This window comes from Falco rusticolus, chromosome 9, assembly GCF_015220075.1.
Source record: "Falco rusticolus isolate bFalRus1 chromosome 9, bFalRus1.pri, whole genome shotgun sequence".
Lineage (NCBI taxonomy): Eukaryota > Metazoa > Chordata > Aves > Falconiformes > Falconidae > Falco > Falco rusticolus.
The window spans coordinates 27104301-27123629 of NC_051195.1; the positions used below are offsets into that span (position 1 = coordinate 27104301).

Consider the following 19329-nt stretch of genomic DNA (forward strand, 5'->3'; position numbering starts at 1 on the left):
CTCTTGCCTCATCAAAAATTTAGTCTTTGTCATATGATTAGTTCATGTGACTACTCTTACAACTACAACAAGCCAAATTGTATGTTACAGCCTTTTATGTTTTCATACACTTTAAATCTGATTTATAACTGCTATAGATCATGTTGCAGTCCAAAGTCTGAAGTTTTAAAATGGCTGTGACCTTTGAAAGCAGAGACAACCCTATACATTTGTTGTTGCAAAGTTTTACACTAGCATTGAAGCAAAGTGCCAGATAAAAAGAAAGGTTTTAGTACAGTACGCTTGTAGAATATCCTTTTAGTTACAGGTGGGTAGGAGTTCGTTAGTTACAGGTGGGGTAGCAGTATTTACTACAGGACAAACTGAGATGGTGTATATATATACTGGGACTTTTCCCCATAAGTGGTGAAAGTCTTGAAGTAGTGATGACTAGCAAATCCTTTCTGCTGCTTGACATGTTTTGGAATTGAAAGAACTTTATAAATCCTTAGCTGCATATACTCGCTACAGCACTATCAAAATGTTGTCCTTTCTATTCAGCACTGAAGTGCAGAGGAAACGTTGGGGCACTTCTCTCGTGTCCTCAAAACAATGCCTCATGTCCTCATGGAGCAAGCTGATGTTCTTTGGGTGGGTTTTTGTGTTTGTGGTTTTTTTCTTTTTTCTTTGCCATTTACATTGAAAGATGTGGAGAAAAACTGTTCTTAAAATTTATGACAACATAGGAGGTTTCTAATTTCTCTGTTTCTTCTGATATGGTAAGATCATTAGTAGTAAGGCTTAAATGCTAGTTTCCATTCTTTTGGTAATTTCAGTGATGCAGCCTATTTAATGGTAAAATTGAAAATATGAAGACATGCAGTTTATTTCACAGAAGCTACTGATACTGAGCCTCTGGTTCCAGTCAGCTCTTCCATGTGATCTGCTTGCTTGCTGACTTTTCCTTATGTATCCTGGCTTCCATTTAACTATGCAAATTTCATTTAATTGCTATTTAGATTCAGGACCCAATTATTTTTCAATGGAACTCAGGATATGGAGCAAATACCTTTAATTAAAAACAAACAAAACCTACCCCAAAACCTGCCTTTAATGTGGCGTATGGAGGATTTCTTGCATTTCAGACTTAGTCTGGTACTCCTGAAAAACGCATAAAAATGAACAGGAATCTCAGTGTAAGATGCTGAACTGTTCACATTTCTTGCGCACCTTTTGTTTTTCAGAGAAAGGAATCAGCTGACAGGGTCATACAGTGCCATTTAAAATTAGACTGACTAAAAGAAATTCATCTTTGCAGCTCTGACTAATACATAATTTCACTCTTCTGCAGTAGCTAAGTGAGATTACAGCCCTTTCTATTTTGAGGGTTTTTAAGTATTTAAAGTCTTTGATGTTTTTTGAAAATCCAGTCGTGTCACTGCAATGTTTAAAAGAAAGTCTGCTTTTTTTTTAACACCTCGGATTTTTATTTTTAAAAAATGAGTTTCATTTTTAATAGTCATTTCATCTTTGGATTTAGAAATGTGTTTTATTCATGTTCAAAGCATCTTCTAATAAGATTACTAAGGCTGACTTTGAGCAATGACCCTTTGTCATCACACTAACTGATTTAGAAATTTGGTTCACACTGTTTCTAAATGTTCCTTTGCTGTGGGCTTTTAAAACAGACTTATTCTAAAAGTTCTAGTAAATACAACCATTATTCAATTAAAAGCTATTTTTTAAAATCCAGAAAAAATAAAAGTGCTACTTATATTTAATGAAAAAAATGTCTATTTAAATGTGCTTTTTGAGTTGGCCATCTCCACCATCCAAAAATAAACCCAAAGACATGAGACTAGACCATAAATTTTCTTTACCAGTTTAATGCCATCTTATTTTTTTACATAATAATATAAGGTAGATATATGTTGACATATAAGATCTTAGGTGGATGATAGATGCTATTGTAATCTTGGAGCCTATAAAAACATCAGAAAGGGCACAGTCTAAACTTTAAAAAGATAAAGTGTGCTTCAAAGGTAGTTAACTTTTTTCAAGTGTTAAGGAGTTCTGTTTTGCATATGAAATGGATATATGTGACTACCCAGAGACAATTCTCACTTGCTATGCATTATGTAAAGAGAAGAAAGTTCTTCTCTTCATTCTCTTAGTTCTGCCACTGAACCTCAGTGTTATAAAACTGAAAACACATGACCCTTAGAATATGATTTCTACACCTAATTTTGTAAGTGGGCTGAATTTTAGGACTTACAGATTTGAGGTCAGTTATATAGTAAATCGATAAATGATATGCAGACCTCTGACATGGATATACAAATACTCTTCGATCTTATATATGATTTTTTTTTTCTTTATTTGAGAAGTAGCCCCAATTCTAAGAGCCAGGAATAGGTTAATCTTTCCCTGTTGATTATGTAACAATTGAATGCCAAAATGCTGGCTTTGTACCAGAAGATGCAGCTTATGGTTGATGTATTTGAACAGCAATTTATACACTGCTGTTCTCAAATGCAAGAATTGAAAGAACTTATGAATTACTTTTGGTAACTGCATTGAGGAAGGATGGGCAGAACACATACATGATACACCTCTAGCTAAAACTCCAATAGGATGGCCTGTAATTTGTATCAACATGCCAGTGTTTAACATAGAAGTATGAATATCAAGATTCTGCTATTAAAAGAAAGGCAGAATAAGCACCTTAACCTTTCCATCTAGCATATTGTTTTGAAGGGATCACTGAAGCCTTATTACAAAATGTGTTTTCAGTACTACAGAAAGGTTCCCATCATTAGAGAAGGTATGTCTACGTTGATTTTAATTGAAATAGAGATTTTCCAGATTGTCTAGGCTAGCAAAAATGCATTTTCCAGACTATAGCAACATTATATGGTAGTTTCAAGTGTATCTTGCATTTCAGGTGACAACCTTGTTTCAAGCTTGTGGGACACAGCATACATGCCAGATTTTCCAGTTTGTTCCCAGCGAGGTTAAGTGAAATTAGACGAACTGAACTAAATTATCCTTTCATATGGAAATTGTGTCACTGTTTAGATGTCAGAATGGGACATGTACAAAGGAGCTTAGCTCTTGTACTGCTTTCCATAAAGTAATGAATCCTTGAGCTCAAGGTTGAGGAGCTCCTAGGCTGTGTGCTTCAGAATTTAGGGAAACTAATCTTTTTCCTCATCTTCCCTCTGCTAGTACCCCTTTAAAAGTTGTACTGACTTTTCTTACAACAAAATACACTGTTGCCTTTTTCCAGTGAATTGTAAAAAGTTTTTGCTCTGATTATTGTATATAATCAGAAGGGATGGCACGGAGTGAGGAAGATACAAGAAGTGCATGGATGGAAAGTAAAATGAAGCTAAAAGTGATGGTGACCGCAAGCTAATTATTTTCAAACTCAATATAATTAGTTTTGTAAAGGCTAAAACTAAAATGTTAAAGTGTGTTTATATCTTTAGGGGACTGTTTTAAGAGAATTACATTTGCTAGAGAGGAAACCAATGTTTTTACTCATTAAGTATTCAACTGTTTATTGGGACTGGTATCTTTACTCCAGCTCTAGGTATGCAAGTTCATTGTTTGCTAGGAAGAGCGACGATCAAACTATTTTGTTTTCTTGGGTGAATGAGTCTTTCTAGATGTGTTCTAGGCTATAACTATGTTGTTAGAGCAAACTTTTTGTCACATCTGAAAACAAACAGCTACATAGAATTTAATGTTCTTTGAGAAGTCACACAGGACTGGAGATAGTAGGGTAAGATGTAATTTGGTAGATAATAACTCTACAGAGGAAAACACTTTTTCAGTGTCTATTTTAAATTTTTTTGTAAATCAGAGTTGTGTAGAATTTATCTAAAAAGGACGTGCCAAATGGTATTCACTCAATAATGCAAAATTAGGGTAAGTCGGTACAATATTAATAGCAAATAGACTGTGTGAAGCTATGTCAAAGGTTGTCATAATTTAAATATGTTGTTTCGTCATGCAGATGCTTAGTTTGTGTCAAGGGTCTTAGGCAGAGAGAGTCTAGTAGTCCCTGCCTAAACTCCAGCTGCCTCCAATTGCTGCAGATTTTCTGAAAAGACGTTGCCTGTAAGACTCACAAGTGCCAAATTGTAAAGGTCAAAGCAAACATGTTCGCGTTCAGTGAGAAAACTGAGTTGTACTGATTGTGGTGCAAAAGAGCAATGCATGCTTGAAAAAGTCCTCTACACTGGGCAGCTGTTTTCAAGCCTAGCAGCCAGCCTTTAGGTGGCTTTCTTGGTGTACAGTGTGCTGTATTAGTTTCATTTCTGAAGTAGCAAAAGCATGGACTGCTTGGGTCCAGTCTTCATTCAAATTTAACAACATTAAGAAAAACTGAAGAAAGCTTTCTTGCCAGCTGCATTCAGAAGAGCACTGAATGCCACACTCTTAGTTTTAGTGGCTAATTTAAAGTCCTGGAATTCTGAATCACTTGGAGCAATTTTTATTGGACTTTCTTCTTTCTTTCTTTTGAACTGCTTTATTTATATAGAAATAACAACAGCAGGTCTTTGACTCATAATAAAAGACAATGCATGCCATTCTTTTTTGCTCATGCTTACTGGCTTTAGGTGAGCAGTTTTTTCAGAGTTCAGTATGTAAGCATAGAAGTCTGTTTATCTGTTTACCTGTCCAATTTTTTGACCCTACTAATATTTATTCATTGTACATAGTAACCAGAAACTTGGTGCCTGCTTTGTAAGACGATGAACACAGATATCAGCAGATACCACTAATAAATAGCTTAGATACAGCTATTTGATAATAAGAATCCCTTATTCACCAGCCTATATTCTTACTGCTCAAAATCATTAATTAATCACATAAACATACTCATATGCAGCAAACACACTTGCTTCCATTCTGAAATCAATACTGTATGAGAGTATGATCTATTTGGTGAATTTAATTTATGAAAAAACCTACCAGCCTTAACAGTTATTTGTAATTTGTATATCTTACTCACTTGGGTTTGTTTTCTTTATCAAAAAAATGCTTTATAAATTAACCTGTTTTTTTCTTTCTTGTGCCTTTGTCCTTTCCAAGGTTATGCCTTTCTGCTGTTCCAGGAAGAAAGCTCTGTACAAGCTCTGATAGATGCCTGTCTGGAAGAAGATGGGAAACTTTACCTGTGTGTGTCGAGTCCCACAATCAAGGATAAACCAGTAAGTAGCTTATGCCATGACACTTGTGCTGGTTGCTGACCCACTTGCTGTTACTCTTTTCAGTTAATAAATAAATAAATAAATACAGTTAATTGACTTGTCCATTTCCTGTTGCTGCCCTTGCTGTTACATTGAATTGTCTTTCTGTATCAGCACAACATGGTTTTAAACATTTCCTTCTTTTTGATAAATGCTATGTTCAATTAACTTTTATATTTGGTACTTCTAGTATCTCACAGGAGTATGCATCCTTTTACAATATTAGCTGTAAAACAATCAGATTATAATCTTTCCCTTTATATTATGAAATGTTTCATTTCATTGCATAAGGCTTTATTTTAACACACACTCCCCCCCCTTAAAATCTAGATAGCTTCAAATATCCTCTGTACTTCATTAGGTTTCTTAATTAGTATTTTTTCTGCATGCTATTGCTAATCAATTTACGATTTTGGTCTTATTTACCCACTATAAACTGTAGAGTAAAAACAAGTAATGCAGAAAGCTGTAGCAGAATAGAAGACATACGGTGACCTGTTTCTATTGTTCACATCTTTAATATTCTTTAATGCTAGTCTTTTTTGTAGCTGTGGATACATACAGGTTAGATGAAAACTACAGAAGAACATGATCAGATAAAAAAGTGCTGCCTTTTAAAAACACTATTAAAAAGCTTGCACAGATGAATTAAAACCCAATATTACAGCACAGAGAATGTGCTTATGTGAATTCTAGGATCAAAAAAATGGATGGATGAACAGGTTTATCCACATAACTTGTGAGCGGCTTTTCTTCTGTGTAATCTGAAGATTTCTTATTGACCGTGTTGCTTGCTGCTTAACAGAAGCAAGCATTCGCACATGAAAACACCTTTTGTATCCAAGCACAGAAATTAATTTTATCTCCGCTCCTATGACTGCTTTGAAATTTGTGGATCACTGTACGTGACTTCAGGAAAGCCAGAAGCCCGAACTGCAACTGTAATTGCACATTAATGGTAAAATGTTCTGAAAGTCCTTTCACGGATTTCTTGTTATAATGGCGATTGGGGGCAGGGAATGAATGAGGTAGGAGTTTGCTATGATGAAATTTGACTCAAGCCTGGCCTCTAGAGGTGATAAATGATCTGTTCACCCTCTTTCAAACAGATAAGCTATGTTCTCAAATTGTTTTGGTGCTTATATGACTGATTTACTGCTTTTGTTAGGTTAAAATTGTATTTTTTAATTATAGAAGGATTTGGAAGTTGTTTCTTATTTTTGAGTTGTCAATTTCCTCTACTAAAAACAATTCTTAAAACAGGTACAAATTCGACCTTGGAACCTAAGTGACAGTGACTTTGTGATGGATGGGTCTCAGCCTTTGGATCCAAGAAAAACTATCTTTGTTGGAGGAGTTCCTCGACCCCTCCGAGCTGGTGAGTAGAAGGAAAATGTAGGGTATGTAGCAGGGGGTTCCAGATTAAGCTGAAGAGATTATATAACGTATGTAAAAGAACAGAAAATACACCCTGTCTTTTCCAAAGATATAGCTCACTTTCTAAATCAGTGAGTGCCTTCCTATCTAAAAATACAAACTGAACGTTTTTATCTTTTAAATCGGGTACTAATTAGGATTTTACGTAGAAACAATTTTCTCCAAGTTTGCATAATATCCAAGACTTCGGGTGAATTTTCTTTTCTTTTCTTTTCTTTTTTTTTTTTGTTTTTGTACCACCTTAATCCTAACCCTGATTTGTTTGGCTGAGATGCAGACAAGTTCCCTTTTCCTTTGACTAGAATACAAACTTCTGCCAGACCCTTTCCAAACCAATTCCAACTGTAGCTTTATGATTTCTCTTTCCCTTTTTCTCAACCCTAACCCTAATTTTCCCATGGAGTTATAGACAAGGTCCCTCCGTCATTGTCTGGAAGAAGGACTTCTGGGTCAGGTTTCCTGGTAGCCCTCACTTTCCTTTGGCAGCCACTTTCCAGTCCGCTAGAACTTCACCTCCTTGCTTTATCTTTTGGTAATCCTAATTCTTTTGGGAAGATGTACACAAGGTTCCCCAGCTATTGCTGACAGTTAATATTTCTCCCCGTCCAGTTTTCTTGGCAACTTTCACTTTCCTCACCATCTTAAAATAAGGCATAATTGTAAGACAGTAATTATGTAAATAGTAACAATTAAAAATTACCTCATTTCTAATTATAGCCTTTATAAAACTGCGTAATTTGGCATGTCCTAGATTACATTTGCATTTGAAAACAGATGCCTTGAAATAGTTAACTACTCCAAAGCAGACAAATAATTTCCAGTTTTTCTTGTTTGCAGCTTTAAAGATCTGATACAGAAGTTTTTACTAAGATGTTTGAGCACTGCATGGTTTCCTTGCCCTGGAATCCTATATATTCTCTGTTTATTGGCAAGAGTAACTTACTGGAAATACTGTTGTAAATGTTTAAGTGTTCCTGATGTTTATTCTGTACTGTCACTTTCTGGGGTCACTACCCAAATGATGATTCCAAATCATTAGGAAGCAGAAGAATCTACTAGTCACTACGTTATGCTGATAGTTTTCCCTTACTGTTTGGAGCAAGAGTATTACCTGGTTTGGTAGAATGAGTCAGACATTGGTTTGCTTTTTGCAAATGGACAAATTAGCATATGGTCTTCCGTTAATGTCACACACAATTTATACAAACACACATACATACTCAATTTGAAAATTGTCTCTATTCTGTATGTAATTAACCAGTAAGAATTTTGCGAGAAGAAAAAGGATTTAAATATTTAGTTTATCTTTTTCATTTTCTCCTAGATAGCTGAATTTTAACTTGCTACTGATAGTGTTTTCACACATTAGCATAGAAAAATGGCTGGCTTGGCAGGGCCTGTGCAGGTCCTAGTATCTTGCTTTACGCAGGTCTTTCCCTCATCCATCTGACAAATTTTTTTGCCTATCAACTTTTACAGAGAACTTGGCTTGGTGACCATAACATCTTTACACAGTTCACATGCCCCTTCTCCACTTTCTTCAGTTCTTTCTCTTGATTTTCCTCCTGTGTATTTCCTCAGCCATACACTCAGCCTGTCATACTTTATGAATGATATTTATAACTTCGTCAGAGTTATTCTTAGTGTCAGAAAAAGCAAGAACCATCAAGTTATTGTTCTACAAAAATATTAAGTTGCATCCAAAATGTAGGCTTGCTTTAAGTGCAGTAACTTCTGTTTCACAAAATTTTGTTTCAAATGTAAACCCCTTAATGTCTTTTCAACCTTAGTACTCAGGGCAAAATACCAGATTCTAAACACAGGAATATCTTTTAAGGGATCTTATGGCAAACTGGCATTAATGAGCCTGGCTGGAGCTTGGGGAGATCCTGAATACTGCCCCAAATACCACAGTTGTAATTTACAAGATGATAAATTCTAAACCAGTTGACCTGATACCTACTTTAACAATGTAACTCTGCATTTTTTTTTTCACACTTCAGTCACATCAAGTTTCTTTTTACAGATTCTGGGTTTTTCTTTCATATTTTGTTATAATTCATGTAGAGTTGATTCAGTCTGTTAAAACCAGCACTGGGGTTTGCTATTTTAGACTTTGGAAGACAAGTACAGTAAGGCAAATCACATTTTGGTTTTTTTTTTTAATGCAACAAACCAAATGCAGCACTATTATTTATATTAAATCTATACTATTTAATATCGACTTCTTGCAGTTGAACTGGCAATGATTATGGACCGTTTATATGGAGGTGTCTGCTATGCTGGCATTGATACAGACCCAGAGTTGAAGTACCCAAAAGGTGCCGGCAGAGTTGCTTTCTCCAACCAGCAGAGCTATATTGCTGCTATCAGTGCTCGCTTTGTCCAGCTCCAACATAATGACATTGATAAACGGGTAAGTAAAACAGTAGGAACAGGAATGGTGGCTACTCACAAAACTATACAGAAATGAAGAACCTCCTTATATTAATATTGTGTTGTAGAACACTTTAACCTTTGTTCTTCAGATTACATTTGTTAATTATTTAAAAGCTTATTTAAGCAGCTAAAGCAGAGTGGGAAAATGTATCTTAAACATCTTAAATAACAGTATAGCACTAAACCCAGAAAATACTTGGTTGTAAGCTTGTTTATTCTTGGTTTTGTTTTGAATTCTGAAGGTCAAACACTGTAGAATTTCCCAGCTTCGTTCTTCTCCTTTAGAAGAAGGCTTTTAGTTACTGGCTATTTATGTAGCTTCTGGCACTTTTGCTATTATTAGGCAACATTTTTTCTCAGCAATGTATGTCTAGACTTGAGGTTTCTAAAACACAGGCTTATCGTGATAGGTAATGCTGACCTCAAAAATCTTGAAAATTATTTATCCAAAACCAAATGCCAATGGATGCTTGATAGGCAAAAGGGGTGGAAATGAGATGCTTTTGTTCAGTCCATATGAAATCCTGGTTTCTAGAGCGCTTTTCAAGTGTAGAGTGAAGTTAAGGTATTTACTGAAATCTGAGTTGAAGACATTAAAAGAAAGCATTACTTAATTTCCAGGATTTTTTTTTTTTCCTTTAGACCTTCTGTCTTCATATCTTGGTTATAACGTACAAATAACACCTATGGTTTTGAGGAGTCGACGTTTGGAATTCTTCAAAAGAACATACAGCATGCACTGCTGATACATATTTTTACAATAGGGATGGCTTGGTTTCTACTTTAATATAAATTGTTTCTTAAGAATACATGTCTTCAGCCTGACAGGTATTGAGTGTGTCTGTTATGGGCACTATACATAAAAAAGCACACAGCTGCAAAGTCCAAGCTATTTTTACTTTCTCTTTAAAATCTGAACTGAACTTTCTGTCAGATTAGATGAGGTCATGGAGTTATAAGTCCTCCAACTACTTTTCTTTGGTGATACTATACCTCATGACTTCAACTAAGACAAGGCTGTTACTAAATATTTCTTGTCCACTGAATTCTGAAAAATTTTACAGAGAGACTAAGAAGATTAATTTTGGAGTCTTAATCACAGAGTTGAACCCTTTGAGATTTATATATAAGCCATGCTTAAAAACTTGGGGTTTTTTTCTGAGCTATAGGATAGAGTCACAAATTATGCTAGCTGGTAGCTTTTTCTATTAATCAGCACTTTTCCCAGTTGGTAGATTGATAATTTAAGCTTACTTAATTATCTTTTATGTGTTTTTAAAATAGGTCTATCTGTGAGGTTGAAGAAGTATGAAGTCTCTTATTCAGTCCTTAAATGTTAAGTTTTTAAATCTAATAGACTGAAATCCCTGAACTGTACAGCATACAATCTTAAAATTATTTCACTAGTAACCAAAACTGGAAAAGGAATGAGAGAAAGAATCTATTTCAGACCTTCACAATTCATGCTTTGGAAATATGAGTAGGTGGGGATCTAGAGATGTGCTGGCCGTTGGACCTACTTTCTTCCAATTTCATTTGAGACACTGCTATTTTATTTTACATGATGCTTTTAATTTTAGTGGTATGGCACCTGATATGCAAACCAGCAGTTAATTCAGACTTGCTCCATGCAACGCTATCAGTACAGTGTAATTAAAAAAAAATAATTTAATTTAGAACTTCGCAGTTCTAGCTGTTCCATAGGCAAGAAATATAATTCAATATGCAAGCTGTAATTCATATGAATAACATTTGTTGAAATGTGATCAGGATAAACTGAAGTAAAACTCAGCATAAAGCTTTTTTGTATAATACACTTCTTGCTTTTCAACTTAATATCTCATTCTGTGTTTCTCTAATACTGCATGTATGTAAGCATAGTTACTGGAGTCAGATTTTCCTTGCAATATACAAATCTTGCCAGACGAGCACTTGTGCAGTTACAGCAAAATTATTTATAATAAAAGTATGTATATTTCAATTTTTTCTCTCTTTTAGTGTAGCTGACTGTATGTAAGCCACTTTATAAATGGCATCATAGAACCGTAAGAATTACACATGCATAAACTAATGATTTCCCCAGAATGAATAAACACTCAATTTAAATGTGTGGGCCTGATTCGTAGGAACAGGCACACAGGAGAGAACTCACAGGGTGTCAACTTTCGTAATAGTATTATCGCAAGTGCCTAGTCATGCATCAAAATAGCGCTGTTTGGCACAAGTGCTTTAAAAACGAAAATAATTCCAGTCCCAAGATGTTTACAGCTGAGTGCAGGACAAAAGTCAGCAGCTCTCCAGCCTGTTTGTGTTTGATGGCATGGCCATAGCTGGAACAACTAGGAAATCTTACTACGTTGCTAAACAGTGATTTTTTGCCAGCGTAAGGCAGGCTATTGAATACAAGTGCATTTAATCTTAAGTTGAATCCTCTCTTCATTTATTCGTCTGGTCCTGCGTTTTGCAATTCACAAAAAACAAATCAAGAAACAAAAAAACTCTCTGGAAAAAAACCACCTTGGAAATTCACTGGACCTCTGAGGTTTAGAAATACAATTTTGTTCTTTATCATTTCTCTTCCTAAATGCTGCTCTCTCGCACCCCTGTTACAACTGTATTTACATTCCTGGAGGTTTCTTAGACAGCAGCAAAATCCTTGGAGATGCTATTTTTACGGTACTTCCATCTTAGTACTTTCGCATACCTAACTTTTCCAAGAAATGTTGAAGAGTTATCGAAGCACACTCTTCTTTCTTGAGATTTTCTGACAAGTAAAGTGGTTGGTATGAAAATTTAACTACCAGTGTCCTTGGGTTAATCCAGCATTAGTTGAAGATCTTCAGTAGAGTAAAAAAAAATAAAATATTGTCCCTTCTCTTCATACTTAACAAAACTATGTAATCTTCTTTCTTGTTCCTGGTGCAGGTGGAAGTGAAGCCATATGTGCTGGATGATCAGATGTGTGATGAATGCCAGGGCACTCGCTGTGGTGGAAAATTTGCTCCATTCTTTTGTGCCAATGTTACCTGTTTGCAGTATTACTGTGAATACTGCTGGGCGAGCATACACTCTCGTGCTGGTCGGGAGTTCCACAAACCACTGGTAAAGGAGGGAGGTGACCGGCCCCGCCACGTCCCGTTCCGCTGGAGCTGAACCCCAGGCCTCACCCAGCAACAAGTCCTGGAGTAGATTAAATCATGTGAAAAGAGAGTGCTGCCTCAGGGCTTAGTGTTCTGGAAATCTGTGCATTCGTCCTCGACTTTAATGAAGATATGGGTCTTTTTATTACTATTATTATTATTATTTACAGTCACATTACTGAACTCAGTGTCCAGTATAATACAAACCGGCAGAGTGTAACTGTACTGATTTTGCACTTTGATTCACACAAACATCTGCTTGGTACCTTAATTTCCTACACAAGACTTGTCACTAGTGACATTATGTAGACTGCCATTCTCATCAGCCTTCACTGGGTTGATGTGTATGTGATGAAGATTTTTTTATTATAATTATAATTATTTTTATTTTTAAACTGGAGCATGCACTTATTTTCAGAAATTTAGACTTGCCCCTAGCAGATGACTTACCAAAGGTAATATTCACAAGTAGGTGGCAGATGTAGCAAAAACTTAAACAGATATTCAGCAATCATTAGTTTGGGTCATTTAGAGTAGTAATAACCCTTAAAGAAAATAAGCCTTTAGTTGCTCTCCATTTTGACTTGTAAGGATGATACCTCATAAGCTGGATCAGACTTTTTTCTTTTGTTTTGCTGAGGGGTTTTGTTTGTTTGTTTGTTTTGGGTTTTTTTTGTGGTTGTTGGGGTTTTTTTCAGTTTTGTTTTTTTTTTAGGTCTTTTAGTGTTATGTAAATGTATGCTGCAATAGCTTTTGCTGCTATTAAAATGGTATTACTAATACCATAATACTCTATTCAGGCTAGGGTATCAATTAAAAAATGAATATGTGATTAAAATAGTGATGGCTGCTGAAAGGAGATCAGTATAGCATACAGAAAAGCTTCCAAGGAAGGTCAATATTTTTTGACTGCATGTTTACTTAATCAGGTTGCTGCATGCAATAAATTTTATATGTCTAATATAAAACCTGCCCACAATGCACAAATCATGAATCTACGTAGGCTACAAAATACTCAGTAACAAAAAAAATTGATTACTGACTGGAGGAAGGCATGCCTCAGTAAATGTAATGCTTCTGAAATTAGGATCAGCCCATTACAGAATGACCTATATTACAACAAATATAAAAACTAGCTGTAGGATATTCTTAAAACAAATTTGTGGATGGTAGATGAAGTACTTTGCGGTGCTCTGTTATATATCGTGCAATTTATTTTATATAGTAAAGTGATTATGTCTAGTACTGTGATCAAACTTAACTGTTAAAGCCTCTGTATCCAACATTAACACATTTTTGGCAGTTCATAACAGGTACATAAACAGAAATGAGCTCTTAGTTACAATCTCTCTCCTAATGCTTGCATCATTTAGGTAGCTGCAGACCTTGTCCGGAAAACCAAAGAGCTCATGCTAGCGTACACACACACTACCGATTAGATAGTCTGTCAAACTAATAAACTAGGCACATTTAAGAAAGTTAGGAGAAAAAGTGGTGCTAAAGAAATGTCTGCATATAAAAGTAACATGAGATGTCTGCTCTGTGGATGTGGCGTTATCTCTCTAATCCCTGGAAGTATCCTGTGAAGCTTGAATACAATTAAGACCTGCTAACACAGTGGACATTTTTTTAGCATGAGCTATGGGGCTGCAGATAGCATATAAATATAAACACACTTGGTATACTAATGATTGTGAGAATATGTACACTATTTTTTTTTTTTTCTTTTTCCTCCTTTGGTTTTGCAGTTCTGGGGACAATCTGACTGGATATGACACCGCATAGTAGATTTAAATGTTCTGGGTTTTGTTTGTCGTGATGTCCTTGTTTGTGTCTAATTTAGTAAGTTGTTTTTCCCAATGTTTAGTTGCGAGTATTGGCTTTGAAAGGATTTTTTTTTTCTGTTTTTGGAAAAAAAAAAAAAAAGAAAAAATAGTTTTTTACTGGTTTAAAATGCTTATTATAATTATCCCTTTTGAAGTTACTTCTGGGCATTTTTGTGATATTGCTTTTCCCAGCCCAGGTGTCTTTTCTGTTTTTTTTTTCATCTGTACAAGACATTTTGTTATGCACTACTTTTTGTATCTAGACAGTTTTCAACAGTCGGCTGATGATTTTTTTTAAAGAAAAAGGCATGCTTTCTGACTGACATGATCTTTTGCAATACCTCAATTTTGAAATATAGGAAAGAAAATGATATTTTCTAAGTAAGTTTATTCAGAAAAATATATATTAATTTAATTCTGCAAGAAAAATGATTTAACAGATGGGTAACTTTATTTTTTTCATGCTTATTTGAGTTTTTTTGAAAATGAAGAAGTTAGAGCTTTATAACTGTAATATTAAAGATCATAGCTAACCTACAGAAATCTACCTAATTATGTGAAAGAAGTAAACCTTTTTGAAGAAATACCCCTCTTTCATGTAGAAAAATACCCCCAGAGAGAAAGAGAGAGAGAAAGAGAAGCTGGAAAATGTACAATATCGCATAATGATGGATTAAATCTAAAACAAAATCATCATAAAGAACAGGTGTAAACACAAACTCCATTTGGTGCTGAAAGTTGTGAATAGAAGGTGAAAAAATATTTTCCCTTAATTTGTATATTTATAATCAAGTGTGATTATGCACGACTGACCAGAATTGTGAGAGTTCTTCTGTTTGTATTTTTTTAAAGAGAACTTTTTTTAGTTTATTAAATTATGACATGCTCCCTTTTGTTTTGTAAATGAATGTGCCCCTGAGTTGTTAATATGTTATATTAAAAGAGGGTCCTTCAAAAAAAAAAAAGTTATTTTTTAAAATATGGAGTTCTGAACTGCAACTTGACTAAGAAGCCCCTGGGTACAACAGGTCCTATTGTGGCCTTTTCTGATGTGAGACTTGAACTAGTCGATTTTTTTGAAGGCTAACCTAACCTCGACTATTTGTTGTTATGTGCAATACTGTTTGTACTGTTTGTATAAAAAAAAAGAAAAATGAAAAGAAAAAAGGCATAAATCTTTATTGCAGATTTATTTTCATTGCAAACTTTAGACATTGTGATTCACTAAAATCATTTTTCTACTGTCAAATATGTACCTTTTCTTCATGCTGGTATTTTTTCAATAGTAATGTAGCCTTTGTACTGAGACAAATTTTCATTGTTATTTTTAGAAAGATTTTTTGCTAAGAAAAAAATTAAACATATTTACATATTTTTCATTTTTATTTCGTATTTTCTTTAAGGAGTGCTTTCTCAACCATTAATATAGTTGTTTCTGGGAGAGACTTTCATATCTGGTCAATGTCATTAATATTATTTTGTATTTTTACTTGGAATAAATTAATTTTATGATGCTAATTCTTTAAAAGTTTATTTTTTTCATTTTCAGTTATTTTTGAAGCTAAAATCTTTGTAATATTGTTACTAAAGTGTCTAGTTTTTTGAAATGCAAAGCTTTATGTATTAACTTGCTGATGTGGTTTACAATAGTGTGGCAATGATGAAAATGGTTGGTTATGTAAAGTGATTGGAAAATTGTAACAAAGAATTGGGCAATAAAATGACAGAATGAAGCAGAAAAAATGTGATACTTTGAAAAGCCTTTTCCTTTATCAAAATGATTTAGGGAGATAATAGGGATGTCACAGTACCAGTTCGCTGTCTAGATTTATACACCACCAGTGTTGATAAAATACTATTGCCGTTATAAGGAACTAAATCTATCGAAACAATGGGTTTTTGACCCTGCCCATTCAGCATAATGCTCCGTTACTTTTCTCATCATGAACTCGATAAGCTCTTTTCAGTAGTCTTAGATTGAACCTCCTAAAATATATATTCTTCATTCTATTTTGCCACCGTGTTATTTATTTGATCAAATTGACCCCTTCCTGCACAACTTCCTTCCTGCATATGTTTATCAGTGGCAGCATGGAGCAGACTTGTAGGTACCCACATCATTTTCTAATGAAGTTACCACACGGCGTTGGTAGCTGCCTAGTTAATGCAAAATAATGTACGTCCATTTCCTGGTAGCAATGCAGTAACCCATATTGCCACCACGTCTGAACATCTGTTCAGCTTCTTTGTCTTTCTCCGTTCTTCTCTGCCTCTCTTGTGTCTTTGTCCTTTTTTTCTTTTGTATTGGCAGTACCAAGTGCCAGTATCAAACCACCTTTCACTTCGCCTCCATGTACATCACCTTTGTTTCCCTATGCAGCCAGAAGAAACCCCTTCCTGAAGCCAGTGACTCTGTTCTGGCACCTGAAACAATCCAGACTAAAACTGGTGTTGCGTAAACAGGGCATACAATGACTTTCTCTAGACAAAGCAATTACTTCAACAAGTTACCGATGACCTTTTAGACTAACTTACGCTAGAGTGTTAGAGTGGCTCATCTGTAACTTGCAGAAAGAAATGTGTCCAGAGTCTGTTGATTGTGTATCCTCTGTGTGTTCAGTTCTGTAAGTAATGTATAGACTAGATCAAATAGTGAAGTAAAATTTAGACTCAAATTAGGTACTACTGGTTGGAATGTATGCAAATTGCAAACAAAGGAGATTAAGGAATGAAGAGGGAAAAAAAAATTCCTGCTAAGTGGTACAAAGTTTATGCTTATATTTCTGCCTACATGCTTGTATTTTATAGCCTGCTAGCAAGGCATGGGCTAAAACAAATTGTATTGCAAATATGCAGTTAGCAAATAACTTTGCTGATTTCACTATCTGTTAGAGTAGTAAAAAAAAGAAAAAAAAAAAAGAAAAAAAAAAGGCGCTTAACTGGGAAAAGCTCCCATGTTACTATTTCAGTATTGTGACATCTCTACTTGCAAGGTATGAGTGAAAGACTAGTCACAGATTTGTAGAAATGTCTCTTTTGTTTAATCTGGCTTGTATGTAGTTGCTTTTATGCTAGTTTGTATGATGTCAGCTAAACCCTTCTTCTTTTCCTTCCTTTCTTCCTTTTTTTTTTAAAACCAGACAAACTTCTTAATCTCTGCTGCTATAGTGTTCTATCATACCACAGAGTATTTTATATTCATGTTAGTGACTACTCTATACCCCAAATGGGTAGCTGGTCAGAAATCACATTGGCCACATAATTCTGACACACTCAAATTTACGTAAGAAAAAGTTTAGGAGTAAGTAGAAAACCAGGGTGCTAATAAGAGATAATTTTGGCTCTCTTCTTTTTTCTTTTCTTTTTTTTTCTTTTTCCTGGATGTAGTTCTGTTGGGGTATAAAGTATTAGATATTTGTAATTTTACTGTCAGAATAATGGACATAACTTTTAGAGTATTCACAGCTAAGATCTCTGTACTTGTTTTTCAACTAATTTTAAATGTACTGTATCTTTTATTACATGTTCTCTTAGATTGTTTTTGCTAGTAATTCTAACAAGGCTTCTTCCTTTTTGGCTTGGACTAATGCTTGTATGGAACTGCAGTACTGTGACTAAACATGGAGCTCAATGCTGCTATTGCTTACAATTGCTTAAACTTTGTAGTTTGGACTTTATTTTTTTCTGTAATAACTTATTAAATATAGTTGTATGAAGTACTGATATTTGTCATCCTTTGCACATACTAAGGAAATCTTGGGACATGCATTATGGGAATGTAAACTAGGTACAAAACCCCCAAATCTTGTACTGGAAAACTCTCTATACTAGATACAGCTAAGCAAATACCTTACTCACATGCACACAAACTATCTTTTCTAGTTATTTTAAAATACAAGTATATAGTCCACTTACGGTTTCTCTTTAAAATGGAAAAGCCACCCTTGAGAAGGTGTTTACTATGATAAGCTGAAGGCAAATACAAAAAACATATACTATAGAAATGCAGTATCAAGTATCTCGAAAAAAGGAACTTGAATTATTTTCTCTGAATTGAAGAAAAATTGCTGGCTAACTTACGTTGCACTTTTTTTATGAGCAGTTTAACACTAACTGCAGGCTAGAGATCTGACTGATGAATTAAAAAAGAAAAAAGCACTACAACGCTAGTTTCTAATGGGTTCTATTTCAAGAATAGGAGACAATTAAAGATCAGCAATATAGCTGTTTGGAACTACAGAATACTTCCTTGAAAAAATGTGAATACTCCTGTGTCGGGGCAAGTGAAGACCACAAGAACAGTGCATGTTCTGTGTCACTGCTTGCTTTCAGTGTCTACATAAATGCAGCTCAACAACCCTGCTGGAACTATCAGCACTAGAAATTACATGCTGACTTCAATGTATGTGTTCCACTTACACAGGAACTGCCTAGGATCGCGCTAGAAATTAAATGCCCTTTGGGAACTACGATGAGGTTATGTGTGCTGACCAAGTACTGCTCCCTTAGTGTGCAGTGCCCTGTGGTTTGTGTTACGCTGGTTTATCCCAACATGACCGTGCGCAATAGCTCAAATACATGGAAGAAGAAACCCTGGATGCTAGAAAAGAAAGAGAATGCTCAGGCATGGACTTGTTTCCCAACTGGTAGTGAATAAACTCTCAGGAGAACAGTCTACTGACTGGTCTTCCAGGAGAAATGGTTTTACAAGACTGATCTGTAATAGGAACTCTAGTAGTAAATAAATGTATGAGAACTTGTAGGCTTGTGGTTGCTTCAGAATTAAATTGAGAAGGGAGCTCTTGGAAACACCTTCCAATTAATGAATGTTAAACTACTTGTTGTAGCTTCTCACTGTACACTGGACAAAATCAGTCTGGGTTTACCCCCATCCTCTATTACAGGGACCAACTGTGGGAGGAAGCACAGCCTCTCTGGAACTTCTAATCCTCAATCCTTCCATTGCATTACTGATAAAGTAAACCGTGCCACTTGTAAGGTACTGATACTGACAAAGGTTGCGCTAACTTAAACCAATGCGCTTAAGTAAAAAAGGCTTCATGGCCTCTTTTGCTTCTGGTTTGTATATGTTATTTTTGCTAGGCTTAAATTCAACTAAAATAGCTACCTCAGTGACTATTGAAACTTGTGCGTTAAACCTGTTTAGGCACACTTCTAAGCTTAACATTTTTGTACTCAAGGAACCTCACGTCACCCCCTCACACAGACCTGCAGAACAGCCACAGT

General features: G+C 35.1%; 1 protein-coding gene across 6 annotated transcripts in view; it reads left to right on the forward strand.

Moving 5' to 3' along the window:
• The window catches only part of CPEB3 (cytoplasmic polyadenylation element binding protein 3), a 92349-nt gene extending 74551 nt beyond the window's left edge, over positions 1 to 17798 (forward strand). For all 6 annotated transcript variants that reach the window (XM_037400489.1, XM_037400490.1, XM_037400488.1 and 3 more), the window contains 4 exons: positions 5083 to 5201; positions 6504 to 6618; positions 8912 to 9093; positions 12042 to 17798. In XM_037400489.1, coding sequence (XP_037256386.1) covers positions 5083 to 5201; positions 6504 to 6618; positions 8912 to 9093; positions 12042 to 12269 — 644 coding nt within the window. In that variant the 3' untranslated portion in view covers positions 12270 to 17798. The remainder of the gene's footprint in view (positions 1 to 5082; positions 5202 to 6503; positions 6619 to 8911; positions 9094 to 12041) is intronic.
• Positions 17799 to 19329: the final 1531 nt, after the last annotated feature.